We start from the raw sequence: 11807 nt of genomic DNA, 5'->3' as shown, positions 1-11807 counted from the left end.
CATAGCACACCACTTCCTTCTGCTTCTCTGCCTGTCACCCAGAGGAGATGCGGGGCATAGAGGAGGAGCCCAGCCACCTGCCCCTGGTCGTGTGTATAGACAAACTGACCAAGGTCTACAAGACGGGCAGCAAGCTGGCCCTCAACAAGCTGAGCCTCAACCTCCATGAGAACCAGGTGGTCTCCTTCCTGGGACACAACGGAGCCGGCAAGACCACCACCATGTGAGGGGGAGCAGTGTGTGTGTGTGTGTGTGTGTGTGTGTGTGTGTGTGTGTGTGTGTGTGTGTGTGTGTGTGTGTGTGTGTGTGTGTGTGTGTGTGTGTGTGTGTGTGTGTGTGTGTGTGTGTGTGTGTGTGTGTGTGTGTGTGTGTGTGCTTATGCATGTGTGTGTGTGATGATTAAAGTAAGCACTGTAGATTAGTGTTCAAGTGAAAATACTTGTATATAAAGGGAGACTTTGTTAAAATCATTTATTTTAAAAGAACCTGCCTCCTTCTGGCTTACTGGTACTGAGCTACATATTGTTTACAGACTAATGAGTAAACAAAAACATAAAAGGAGAAAAAAGTCCCGATAACCTGTAGGCATAAATGTAGCAACATTGGCATTGATCTAGACCCAACATGCACCATGTTGTGTGTGTTTGGTTTGGTGGTGCTTTAAAACAGCATTTAATTAAGGTGTAGAACAAGCATTATTTAGCTCCCTAAATTAGCATGCCCCTTTTTAATGGAATCAACATCAGAAGAAAACATCAGCGAGGAAGAACACAAAGAGATGGCAAAACAACACAAACGTCACATATTAAAGCCAAAATAGAGTGTGTATAGTTTTTGGCACACCGTGTTGTACACAGACACTCAATGCTACCATGCTAGGCAATGCAGTGATTGTGGACGTTGTCCTCTGGAAAGGCTTACTACAATCAGTGAGTAACTTGTACTGCTGGGGCTTACCTGTCTGATTTTTTTTTTCTCAATCATTCAGCTCAAGCATGAAAACACAGCCATGTATGAATGGAGAAAACAACAGCATTTTTTAGATTGACTGTTATATTGTAATAATGTTATGTAATAGGTGTATTATCTCCACTGATCATCAACAACAAACATCACACAAGGCGCACAGCATGCAATATTTTGAAGCCCAATAACCTACAAATCTTGCTTGAATTTGCAGAGTGATTCATCCAATGCGATACTTCCACTGACTCGGCTTCCTTTGAATTGTCATAGGTCCATCCTGACAGGCTTGTTCCCGCCCACCTCCGGCTCTGCCACCATATATGGTCATGACATCCGCACGGAGATGGAGCGCATCCGTCAGAACCTGGGCATGTGTCCGCAGCACAACGTCCTGTTTGACAAGCTGAGTGTGGAGGAGCACCTGTGGTTCTACTCCAGGCTCAAAGGCATGGCCGAGGAAGACATACGCAAAGAGATGGACAAGTCAGTACAAAACTACTGTCTTCAAGTCCCTTTAGTTCATGGAACTTTTTTATGCCCCAAAAGATTATTTTGGTGGGGGGGGGGGGGGACTCTAACCACTACACCACCATGGAAATTCATTCTTTATCTGTGGTTACCAGATAGATACAATTGAAACATTACATACGAAGGTAGTCCAAACAGATAGCTAAACATTCGCTGATAAGAACAAAATGCAAACTCACACCTAATATTAAAAATAGCAAAATGGAGGACCATAACGTGAGCAAATACATATTAGACTGAAGACTTGCTTTAAGGTAAGGGTAGACTTAGGTTTAGGGTAAGGGTTAAGCAAGTAGTGGTTTTGGTTAGGGCAAGTCTCCAGGAAAGCAATATAACTCTATGTAATGTGTGTGTGTGTGTGTGTGTGTGTGTGTGTGTGTGTGTGTGTGTGTGTGTGTGTGTGTGTGTGTGTGTGTGTGTGTGTGTGTGTGTGTCTCTAGGATGATTGTTGACCTGGAATTGTCCAACAAGCGTCACAGCTTGGTGCAGACGCTGTCCGGTGGGATGAAGAGGAAGCTCTCCGTGGCAATAGCGTTCGTGGGCGGCTCCAGGGCCATCATCCTGGACGAGCCCACGGCGGGGGTGGACCCCTACGCACGCAGGGCCATCTGGGACCTCATCCTCAAGTACAAACAGGGTGGGTGGAAAGGGCTCAATACATGGCCACATCCTGGCATTAGGCTTAACAACAACAACCATTCCAGTCCCCCCGAAAGAGGTTTTTATCCAGTACCAGAGGAAAATCTCCAGCACCAAAAGGATAAAAATATATAGAGAATAAAAGTAGCTATTGAAATGTGTTTCTAGTTCAGTCCAACTTTTTCATGCAGTTTTCCGTGGTTTGGATCAGTATTAAATATGGGCTCTGATCGTAGTGTAGTGGTTAGAGGGTTAAAAACTATGTACAGGTCTTAAAAATGCATTTTTATGAACAAATCGTTCTGTAATAACCTTCGATATAGTGCTACGAATGATATTGGATAGTTTAGTTGATGTAAGTGCTTAAGAGGTTGAGATTCGTGCATATTTCTTCTTTTTTGCTTTATGCTTTGACATCATTGTTGCAGAAGGACCTCCTGTCTATGTTGGTTTCTTGTTACTGGTATGTGTGTGTGTGTGTGTAAGTGTGTGTTGTACCCTGTGCCCCAGGCCGGACCATCCTCCTGTCCACCCACCATATGGATGAGGCAGACCTTCTGGGAGATCGCATCGCCATCATCTCACACGGGAAACTCAAGTGCTGTGGCTCCCCTCTCTTTCTGAAGAGCACCTACGGAGATGGATACAAACTAACACTGGTCAAGAAGCAGAGTGAAGGCAGAGGTGTGTGTGTGTGTACACTCTGTCTGTGTGTGCTTTGTTGAATGGCCTCCAACCTCATCTCAATTCATTTTATTTTGTGGGGGGGTTTGTCAGGGTGCACTCACTGTAGGCCATCTGTACCGTGCCCAAGTACATTTTCCCCCTAAAGTCTAGTTGGTTTAACCAGTGTGAGTACGCCATCTGTACTCAAGCACCAAACACTTCCTCGGCTCCGGCAGAGTTGGGAGAGGTGTGACATGCGCAAAAGCACACTCATAGACTGCGATCCTTTTTTTTTATTGGATACAATTACGCTCCAAATCCCAAACCCGCATGCAGATATGGATGTGGTGCCATTGTGCAAGAAGTAATGGTGCCTAGGTCCAGATCTTTAGGAGCAGTGTGAGTACAGGCCAGCGGGGGGAGTGTGAAGGGGGGACAATCGAACTTAAGCTTGGTACAGGGCAACTGGGCCTAGTCTTGTGAGTGCGCCCTTATGCCTCGTTTCCACCGAGTAGAGCGGGTCGGGTCGGATATTTTGGTTTTCCATTTGCCAAAAGTTGGGTAGAGTACGGATATAAGCAAGCCTAACCGCTCTAAGCCGCTCCTATTTTTGGTACTCCTCCGTTGGGGTACCAGCCGCCTGAAAGGGTGCCGAAAAGGTGGAGCTACACATGCCGTCCATTTATTGATCGAGTGTTTTGGCGAAAATGTGAGCGCAGCACTGTTTATTGTGTGGTGTTTTTCTTAGTCATTAAATGAATCAGTTGGCTACACTGTGTCCCACTGCTACGATGTCACGTAGCTGCCGCAGCCAGCGCTGTTCACTCACTGTCTCTATCAGTTGCACCGAGCCGTCTCTGTGCGTTTACCGGCGTAATACGCTCACAACAACACGGGGGGAATAAATAAAGACGCGGCTGGTTTGACCAAGCAAAAACGAGAGACCGCTGGCTTGACTACAGCCCGATAGTTTGACCCACATTCTGGCGCCGGCTATCGCAGTCCAGCCTAAACCCCGCCATACCAGTAAGGGTAGGGTCGGCGGTGGAAACACCACAGAGATTCTTAAAAGTGAGCTGTCCCGCTCTGAGCCGCTCTGACCCGACCCGCTCTACTCGGTGGAAACGAGGCACTAGTGACAGGCAGCAGCTTGTTTTCTTTGTCTATTCTGTCTAACGCTTCTCTATGTCCCTCATCCATCCTGTCCTCCACTTCTCCCTCCCTCCATCCATCAATCCATCCATCCACCCATCCATCCATCCATCCATCCCTCCCTCCCTCCCTCCATCCATCAATCCATCCATCCACACATCCATCCCTCCATCCCTCCCTCCCTCCATTCATCCATCCCTCCATCTATCCATCCATCCATCCATCCCTCCCTCCATCCATCCATCCATCAATCCATCCATCCATCCATCCATCCATCCCTCCCTCCCTCCATCCAGGCCAGAGCAGCCAGCTGCAGCCCTCCTCCTCCTCTCTGTCCCCCTGCTCAGAGCCCAGGGTGACTCAGTTCATCAGGCAGTTTGTGGCCTCCTGTCTGCTGGTGTCTGACTCCAACACCGAGCTGTCCTACGTGCTGCCCTCCGAGGCCGTCAAGAAGGGCTGCTTTGAAAGGCTGTTCCAGGTACACACACAACTCTCTAGTCTTCATTATGGTCTTATGTTACTTACATTGTTTTCCCCACTGTTTATCAGCTAATGGTCAAACAGAGTTATTACAAAGGCCTCTTCAGACTTGCATTCATTCAAGATTTAAGAAAACAACATTCCTTACTATCAGTTCCTTGTCTTGTCAGTATGTCGATAAACTCAATAGTTCCAGACTCTAGTAAAGCTGGAAAGATATTTAAACTGATAAGCAAAACTTTAATAGAACACAAACAATGTTGAGTTTATAACATTATTTTTCCATTACATTGTATTTTGTCTGTATTCTTGAAAATTGTATTTTCACTTTATTCTGGACGCTTCAATACTCTTCTGGAAGTGCATAATGAAATAGAAACTGCTGCCTCTCTATTTTCTTTAATCTCCCGTGGCCCTAATATCTAAGACTTCCATTCTAAAGTGATGTGTAGGTCACGTCATATATTTTTGGGTATGTAAAAAGTGTTGGTTATGCCTTCAAGAGGAAATAGATGTGATGTGTTCTTTGTGTGTGTGTGTGTGTCCGTGTGCGTGTATTTGTGTGTGTGTGTGCGTGTGCGCGTGTGTGTGCGTGCGTGCGCTTGTGTGTGTGTGTGTGTATGTGTGTGCGCCCCACCAGGCTTTAGAGCAGAGCCTGGACAGCCTGGCCCTGACCAGCTTCGGGGTGATGGACACCACCCTGGAGGAGGTGTTCCTCAAAGTGTCTGAAGAGGACCAGTCTCTGGAGAACAGTGATGCTGGTGAGACCCATGTTCCTGCCCTGCTTATACACACAGCTCAAAACCTTCACCATCTCTGCCTTCTGATCCCCATACTTCACCTGCTATTTACTATGGTAGAAAAAATATTTAGGATGTCTCAAATCTTGTGGTCAGATTTAGCATGATTAAAAATACCCTACCGCCCTACTACATCCAGTGGAGATTTTTAGTGTTTAAATCAGCATGGTATTTGGGGCGATTCTGACCCAGAATCCAGTGCGCACCAAAAGTGACGTCACATCAAAACAACCAGGGATGAGACGGATATATAAGGAAGAGGCAAAATCAATGAGCACTGTTATGATGAAATAAATAAGAAAAGGTATGTCCCAATTGTATGCCAAGTTTAGTTAGGTTTCTGTATTTGTCAATTTACACAAGGTATATCGAAATTCATTCTTAGCATATCCCCTCTCACCACACTTCGGAGGGGGTCAGAGCACAGGGCCAGCCATTACGGCGCCCCTGGAGCAGTTTGGGGTTAAGTGCCTTGCTCAAGGACACAATGGTAGAGATGGTGGGCACCGTCGATTTAATACTAGCCACCGCTAGTTTTACAAATAACACCCTCCTGTCCGGTGCCGGGGATCGAACCAGCGACTTTGTGGTTACTAGTCGGCCCTCTTTTCCTCTAGGCCTTCCTAACACCCCATGTAAAATAGAATAAAAAAAAAGAGTATGAGATTTGGAACGCAGGGTAAGTGTCCAGTTTCAATACATTAGTCGACAGAAATAGATTTCTAGAAATAAGAAATAAACAAAAGGAATCCCCTGTCTTCCTGTGTGTCCCTTTGGCAGACATGAAGGGTTCCCCGGGGGGCAGCTCGGTAGGGAAGGTGTCTGTGGGTTCTGCAGGCCTGGCCACTCCACATAGTGAGACTGGACCTCCAGTGGAGAGCCTGAAGCCCGAGGTGGAGCTCAGTAATCTGGTGAGGTGCTCCAGGCTGAGCCAGAGCCAGGCCTCCCTCAAGTCCTCCTCCTCCATAGGCTCAGTGCGGGGGGACGAAGGGGGGCTCTACGCAGACTTCTATGGAGATTACTGTCCACTCTTTGACAACGGACAAGAGGCCGACTCTGCCAGCCTGAGGGGTAAGGACTTTATTTCACTGTGTCATTTTTTTCCTGTTGAATAAAAAGCTTAAAGGTTCAGTAAGCGGAATGGTCAGTTTAGCTAACTTCCTGCAGTTAGCAGTCCCCTCCCTCGTCCCTACGTCACCACATTAATGCACTGCAGTCTTCAAGCAGCGAGTTATCTAGCATCATCTCAGATCTGTAAGTGTGATAAAACATGATAAAAACCATCTAAAAGTCATTGGGATGGGTGAATTGTGGGTGCATACACATTCACCCATCTGTCGCTCTGCACGTGCATCGGCAGTGAGACGGGTACCAGTTTGTAGCGTTCTCTCTTCTGATTGGTTATTAGTAGTGGGATCCCCGAAAAGTTTATTTGCCGAAAACATGCAGAGCAGGTGACTGAGAGATCGGCTTTATGAAACACGCACACTATATAAGTGATCACTGTATGAATAAAGAGCGATTTAAAACTTATATTAACATAAATAAATCGCTTACTTCACCTTTAACTAAAGAGATAAAATATGGGGCCATTCTTGTGATAGCAATATCTCATAAACGCTTTGAGGGATTTTCTTCAAACTTTGCACACATGTCCCACTCTGTTTCAAGGATGAACTGATTAGATGTTTGGAGGTCAAAGGTCAAGGTCACTGTGACCTCATGCCTCTTGAACGCAATATGAACACTCTGATGGATTTTTGTAATTCTTTTGCACAAAATGACACTTTTATTATAAGGTAAACTGATTACATTGAGAAGGTTTAGAGTTTAGAGGTCAAGGGTTACTGAGACTTGTGATTGTCAGGTTGCAGTGACCTTGTACCATATTGTAGCTGTTTGGAGCTTTAGCTTTTTTAAAGCATGGCCTAACACCACTGGACTTTCACCATTCGGCAATCATACAGAATACCTTGCTGAGTCATAGAACCGCTAGGGAGTAGTTCTAGTTTTGATAAAGAACCTCTTTAGTCTTTTAATCTGACGTCTCCTTCACATTTAGGGGACACAGAGAGGCCGTCGTCCCCAGAGCCGGAGGTGCTGGAGGGGCAGGGCAGCTCCAAGGTGGAGGGGTGGTGGTTGAAGCTCAGTCAGTTCCATGGGCTCATTGTCAAGAGATTCCACTGTGCCAAGAGGAACACCAAGGGCCTCTTCTCTCAGATCCTCCTGCCGGCCTTCTTCGTCTGTGTGGCGATGACCGTGGCTTTGTCTGTGCCTGCCATTGGTGGGTTTATTTTTACGTAGTTGGTGCTCTTTCCCATAAAAAGTGATCTTCAGTTAGTAAAAATGCTGAAGCCCTAACTGGTGGATGTCCATTCCATGTGTCTTGTTTCACAGGAGACTTGCCACCCTTGATCTTGTCCCCTTCTCAGTATCATAACTACACCCAACCCAGAGGAAACTTCATCCCCTATGCCAACGAACACAGGCCCCAGTACAGGTGAGAGGTCTTTTAAGAGCGTTTTAAGATCTTGTGTTGCTGTATGAACTGAGTTGTCCCTGTTCAGCCTGTAGGATAAGGATAAATGTAGAAGATAATTACTGTTGCAGTTTGTCAATGCATTTCACACATTGTATTGTTATAGATAGAAACATCTGTAATGCCTCTATTATAATGTTTACTGTAAAAAAAAAATAAAAAAAAAAAAAAAATTATTAAAACTTATTTTAACAGAAATAAACACTGAAAAAATTACTTATTTATATATTTATTTTTCAATTATAGTACACAGCGATGGTTTATTTGAGTCAAATTTCAATTTGGACTAGATCTCTCTGTGAGTGTCAACAAACCAATAACATCCTATCATATCATCCCTGGCCCCTCCCCTCTATCAGGAGTAAGCTGTCACCAGACGCCGGACCAAAGAAAATCATCAACACGCTGCGTCTGCCCTCCGGTGTGGGGGCTACCTGCGTTCTCAAGACCCCCTTTAACAGCACCCTGGACCAGCTGGCTCAGACACTCAACCCCAGCGCCAACAACTCCAAGACCCTGGCCGCGCGCTACTTTGACTCCATGTGTCTGGACTCCTTCACCCAGGGCGTCCCCCTCTCTAACTTTGTCCCCCCTCCCCCCTCACCGGCCCCCTCTGAGGACCCAGACCCTCGCTTCCAGGACGGACTATGGAACTTCACCGCGCCCCCTCCCACCACAGTCCACCGTCAGTGCATTTCATTCGCCTAGCTCACCATTTTTCATATGTGTGTAACCCCCCACCCCCCCATTCTTTACAGGTGTAGTTTAAAAAAGAAATCTTTCAGAGCCCAGGTTGAAATATACCAGCATATACTATGTTAAATTAATATAAAACATATCATTCAGATTTTGTATTTTTTTATATAGGACCCCAATTACTTCTAACCGTAGTAACAACTATCCTTCCTGGGTGTCCACACCAAAGATAAACCAAAACAGGACATTCAACATTACATTAATACTTACACATAGTCAATAAAACAAAGAAATAGTAAGAGATATTTAGTGCTACGTAACATAGTACATAGCTTTACAGTACAAAACCGAGCCATTTTAATGCTTTTCTTCTTCTATGACAAAGGTCTTTTGAGTTAAAGGTTTAGTAAGCGGAATGGTCAGTTTAGCTAACTTCCCAGTTTAGCTAAGTTAGCAGTCTCCTCGCTCGTCCCCACGTCACCACATTAATGCACTGCGGCCTTCAAGCAGCGAGTTATCTAGCATCATCTCAGATCCATAAGTGTGATAAAACATGATAAAAACCATCAAAACAGACATTGGGAAGGATTTTTACCTGCTCCGCCATTGGAGCATTAATATTCACCCATCTGTCGCTCTGCGCGTGCACCGGCAGTGAGACGGGTGCCGGTTTGTAGCGTTCTCTCTTCTGATTGGTTATTAGTAGTGGGATCCCTGAAAAGTTTATTTGCCGATTACATGCAGAGCGGGTGACTGAGAGATCAGCTTTATGTAACGTGCACACTATCTAAGTGATCACTGTATGAATAAAGAGCGATTTAACACTTACATTAACATAAATAAATCGCCTACTTCACCTTTAACAACAGCTGTGTTGTGTTTCCTCAGGTCCTGTGACATCCCCTCCCACCCTCCCCCTGTCCATCCATGAACCGGTGCGTTGTACGTGCTCCATGCAGGGCTCAGGCTTCTCCTGCCCCAGTGGGGTGGGGGGGCGGCCCCCCCTCATGAAGGTGGTGACAGGGGACATCCTGGTGGACATCACAGGCCGGAACGTCTCTGAATATCTGCTGTTCACGTCGGACAGACTGCGCCTGCACAGGTAGGGCCGACCGCTGTGGGAGCATTCAATGCAACCACTCTAACCAAGAGAATGTCACCGTACACATAGACAGATTATGAGATAATGGGCCCCTGGGCACAAACTCTTAAAGGGCCCCCCACTTGTCCCTATCCAGTCAGGTACACTGACTTTCCACACAGATACATACAATTAATGGCAAAAACATATTAAGGAAGTCAGTGTTTCCCACAGGATTTGGGATACTGTTGGAGGGACCCTGTACCTTGTTGGGGGGTCCGGTAGCATGCCCCCCCGGATTTTTTTTACCCTTTTAAAGTAAAATGCATCAATCTGGTGTACTTTGAGAGGACATTTTAGAGGCTATATCAAATCCTGAGATGCAGAGGGAACATTATTTTTCAGATTTTTCTTAAACAGGCAGCACTCTTTACTCTGCAACTGTAAAAACAGTACAGCGGTCTGCAGACTCATGTTCTATGATTGAGGGGCCCATTTCAACATCTTCTACTTGATGGTGATGAATGTTCTATAATCTGCTTCACATACACACAGGTCGGCTGGTACACACAGATCACAGGTTTATACGGTGTCATTGTTTTTAATAAAGCAGCCCTTATTAAATAAACCTGAGCTCCATCTCCATTCATTTTTTTTTAAATCCGATATAAGTACACAACCCACTTCCCCCCTTGCCTGTAGATTTGCCCCATAATATAACTCAATATCAAGTCAATATCATTTAAAGCTCACCAGCTTTGAAGAGAGGGAGAGAGAGGGACAGATACAGAGAGAAAGGGAGATGGAGAAATAGCGCTGCTTTAGTACAAGCTTTTCAGACCTGATAAATCGCCAGTAAAACTGCCTGTCGCAATTTGCGCTGGTCTACGAGAATGATGCGCTATTTGCAACGAGGGTTATTTGCATTGAATGGGAGTCATTTTGTGCTGGATTTTGAATATTCCCTCATTACATGCAAATTCGTGGGCTGATTTGAGAGCAGTTTGGGTGCATTTTCCCCTTTGTGTGGCATTTAATAGATATAATGCATTTTGGTGGCTGGACCTGTATTAGGGACTGGTCATGACTTTTTTTTGTTGTCTTTCTTTCACAACTCCCCACAACATTATTCAGTTGCAATACAAATGAAGTGCAGTGTGAAACATGTGAAGTCAACATGTCGCTGGTGGTTGAGTTAGAGTGAAACAACACGTCCTGAATATTCTATCCATTTAATTTCACTGTTAATTTATTAATTTTTTTGTAATATCTAATTTGTTCACCAACTTTGTTCCCAAATAGATATGGTGGTTTAACAGTGGGGAACATTCAAAAATCAATCCCAGCATCCTTTGGGAGGAATATACCTCCAATGGTGCGCAAGATAGCCGTTCGCAGATCAGCTCAGGTAAGACTTGAACTTGAACTCTGAACTAGTACAATAACTTTGCTTCAATTCAGTATAAACACGCACTGAGACAGAGTGACCGCTTGTGTCCAGGTTCTGTACAACAACAAAGGTTACCACAGCATGCCAACCTATTTGAATGTCCTGAACAACGCCATCCTGCGTGCCAACCTTCTGCCATCCAAGGGAAACCCTGCTGCCTATGGTATTTACATTGGATTCAACATGGACAGAGATTTATTTTTTTATTTGAGGAAATTGATATTGGTGATTTGGTTATTAGGATTTACAGTACAATGAGGTAGTTGTCTTGTGTGTATGTGCTTTGCAGGTATCACACTGACAAACCACCCAATGAATCGAACGAGTGCCAGCCTCTCTTTGGACTACTTGTGAGTTGATCAGCAGCACTGCTAAGTAATGCCTCTATGTATATAATATATGTATTACAATTTAAGAGATAGTTGGCAAATCGTTCAAACAAAAATAGTTATTAGCTGAGGTGTGGGAACACAGTTAAAGGCGGAGTCAGCAATTCTAGGAAAAAAATGATTCACTGATTTTGACTTTAAAGGGATTTTGACGACAAAATCATTCTCCACACGAAATAATCTGACAAATGTTTCTGGCGTTGTTGTTTTGTTGAACTGTCCTTATGCATCATTAACTGCAGTAGTAGCAGAATGATCAAGCTATCTTTAGTAGATTTGTTGTCTTTATGAATCCCGTATTATAAAGCCAATTCAAATATCGTTAGCCTCATAGCATAATTGCCTAAATCATATTTACTCTACTCTACTTTTACTACACAACTTCTCTATTCTACTTTTACTCTACATCTACTCTACTCTA

At 44.8% G+C, this 11807-nt stretch overlaps 1 protein-coding gene across 1 annotated transcript in view; it reads left to right on the top strand.

Moving 5' to 3' along the window:
- Window positions 1–11807, top strand: part of abca2 (ATP-binding cassette, sub-family A (ABC1), member 2) — a gene marked incomplete at both ends in the record, with an annotated part of 90325 nt that overhangs the window by 60967 nt on the left and 17551 nt on the right. Inside the window, 14 exons of the mRNA XM_080038105.1 lie at window positions 43–223; window positions 1237–1449; window positions 1935–2131; window positions 2644–2819; window positions 4253–4429; window positions 5072–5192; window positions 6012–6302; window positions 7294–7515; window positions 7629–7731; window positions 8130–8455; window positions 9355–9568; window positions 10850–10955; window positions 11049–11160; window positions 11287–11347. Of these exons, the coding sequence (XP_079894231.1) occupies window positions 43–223; window positions 1237–1449; window positions 1935–2131; window positions 2644–2819; window positions 4253–4429; window positions 5072–5192; window positions 6012–6302; window positions 7294–7515; window positions 7629–7731; window positions 8130–8455; window positions 9355–9568; window positions 10850–10955; window positions 11049–11160; window positions 11287–11347 (2500 nt within the window). The remainder of the gene's footprint in view (window positions 1–42; window positions 224–1236; window positions 1450–1934; window positions 2132–2643; window positions 2820–4252; window positions 4430–5071; window positions 5193–6011; window positions 6303–7293; window positions 7516–7628; window positions 7732–8129; window positions 8456–9354; window positions 9569–10849; window positions 10956–11048; window positions 11161–11286; window positions 11348–11807) is intronic.

The sequence above is a fragment of the Ammodytes marinus genome (genome assembly GCF_949987685.1).
Source record: "Ammodytes marinus genome assembly, chromosome: 2".
NCBI classification, from domain to species: domain Eukaryota; kingdom Metazoa; phylum Chordata; class Actinopteri; order Uranoscopiformes; family Ammodytidae; genus Ammodytes; species Ammodytes marinus.
The sequence above is the reverse complement of the archived record's forward strand: the minus strand, read 5'-3'. Positions and strand labels throughout refer to the sequence as shown.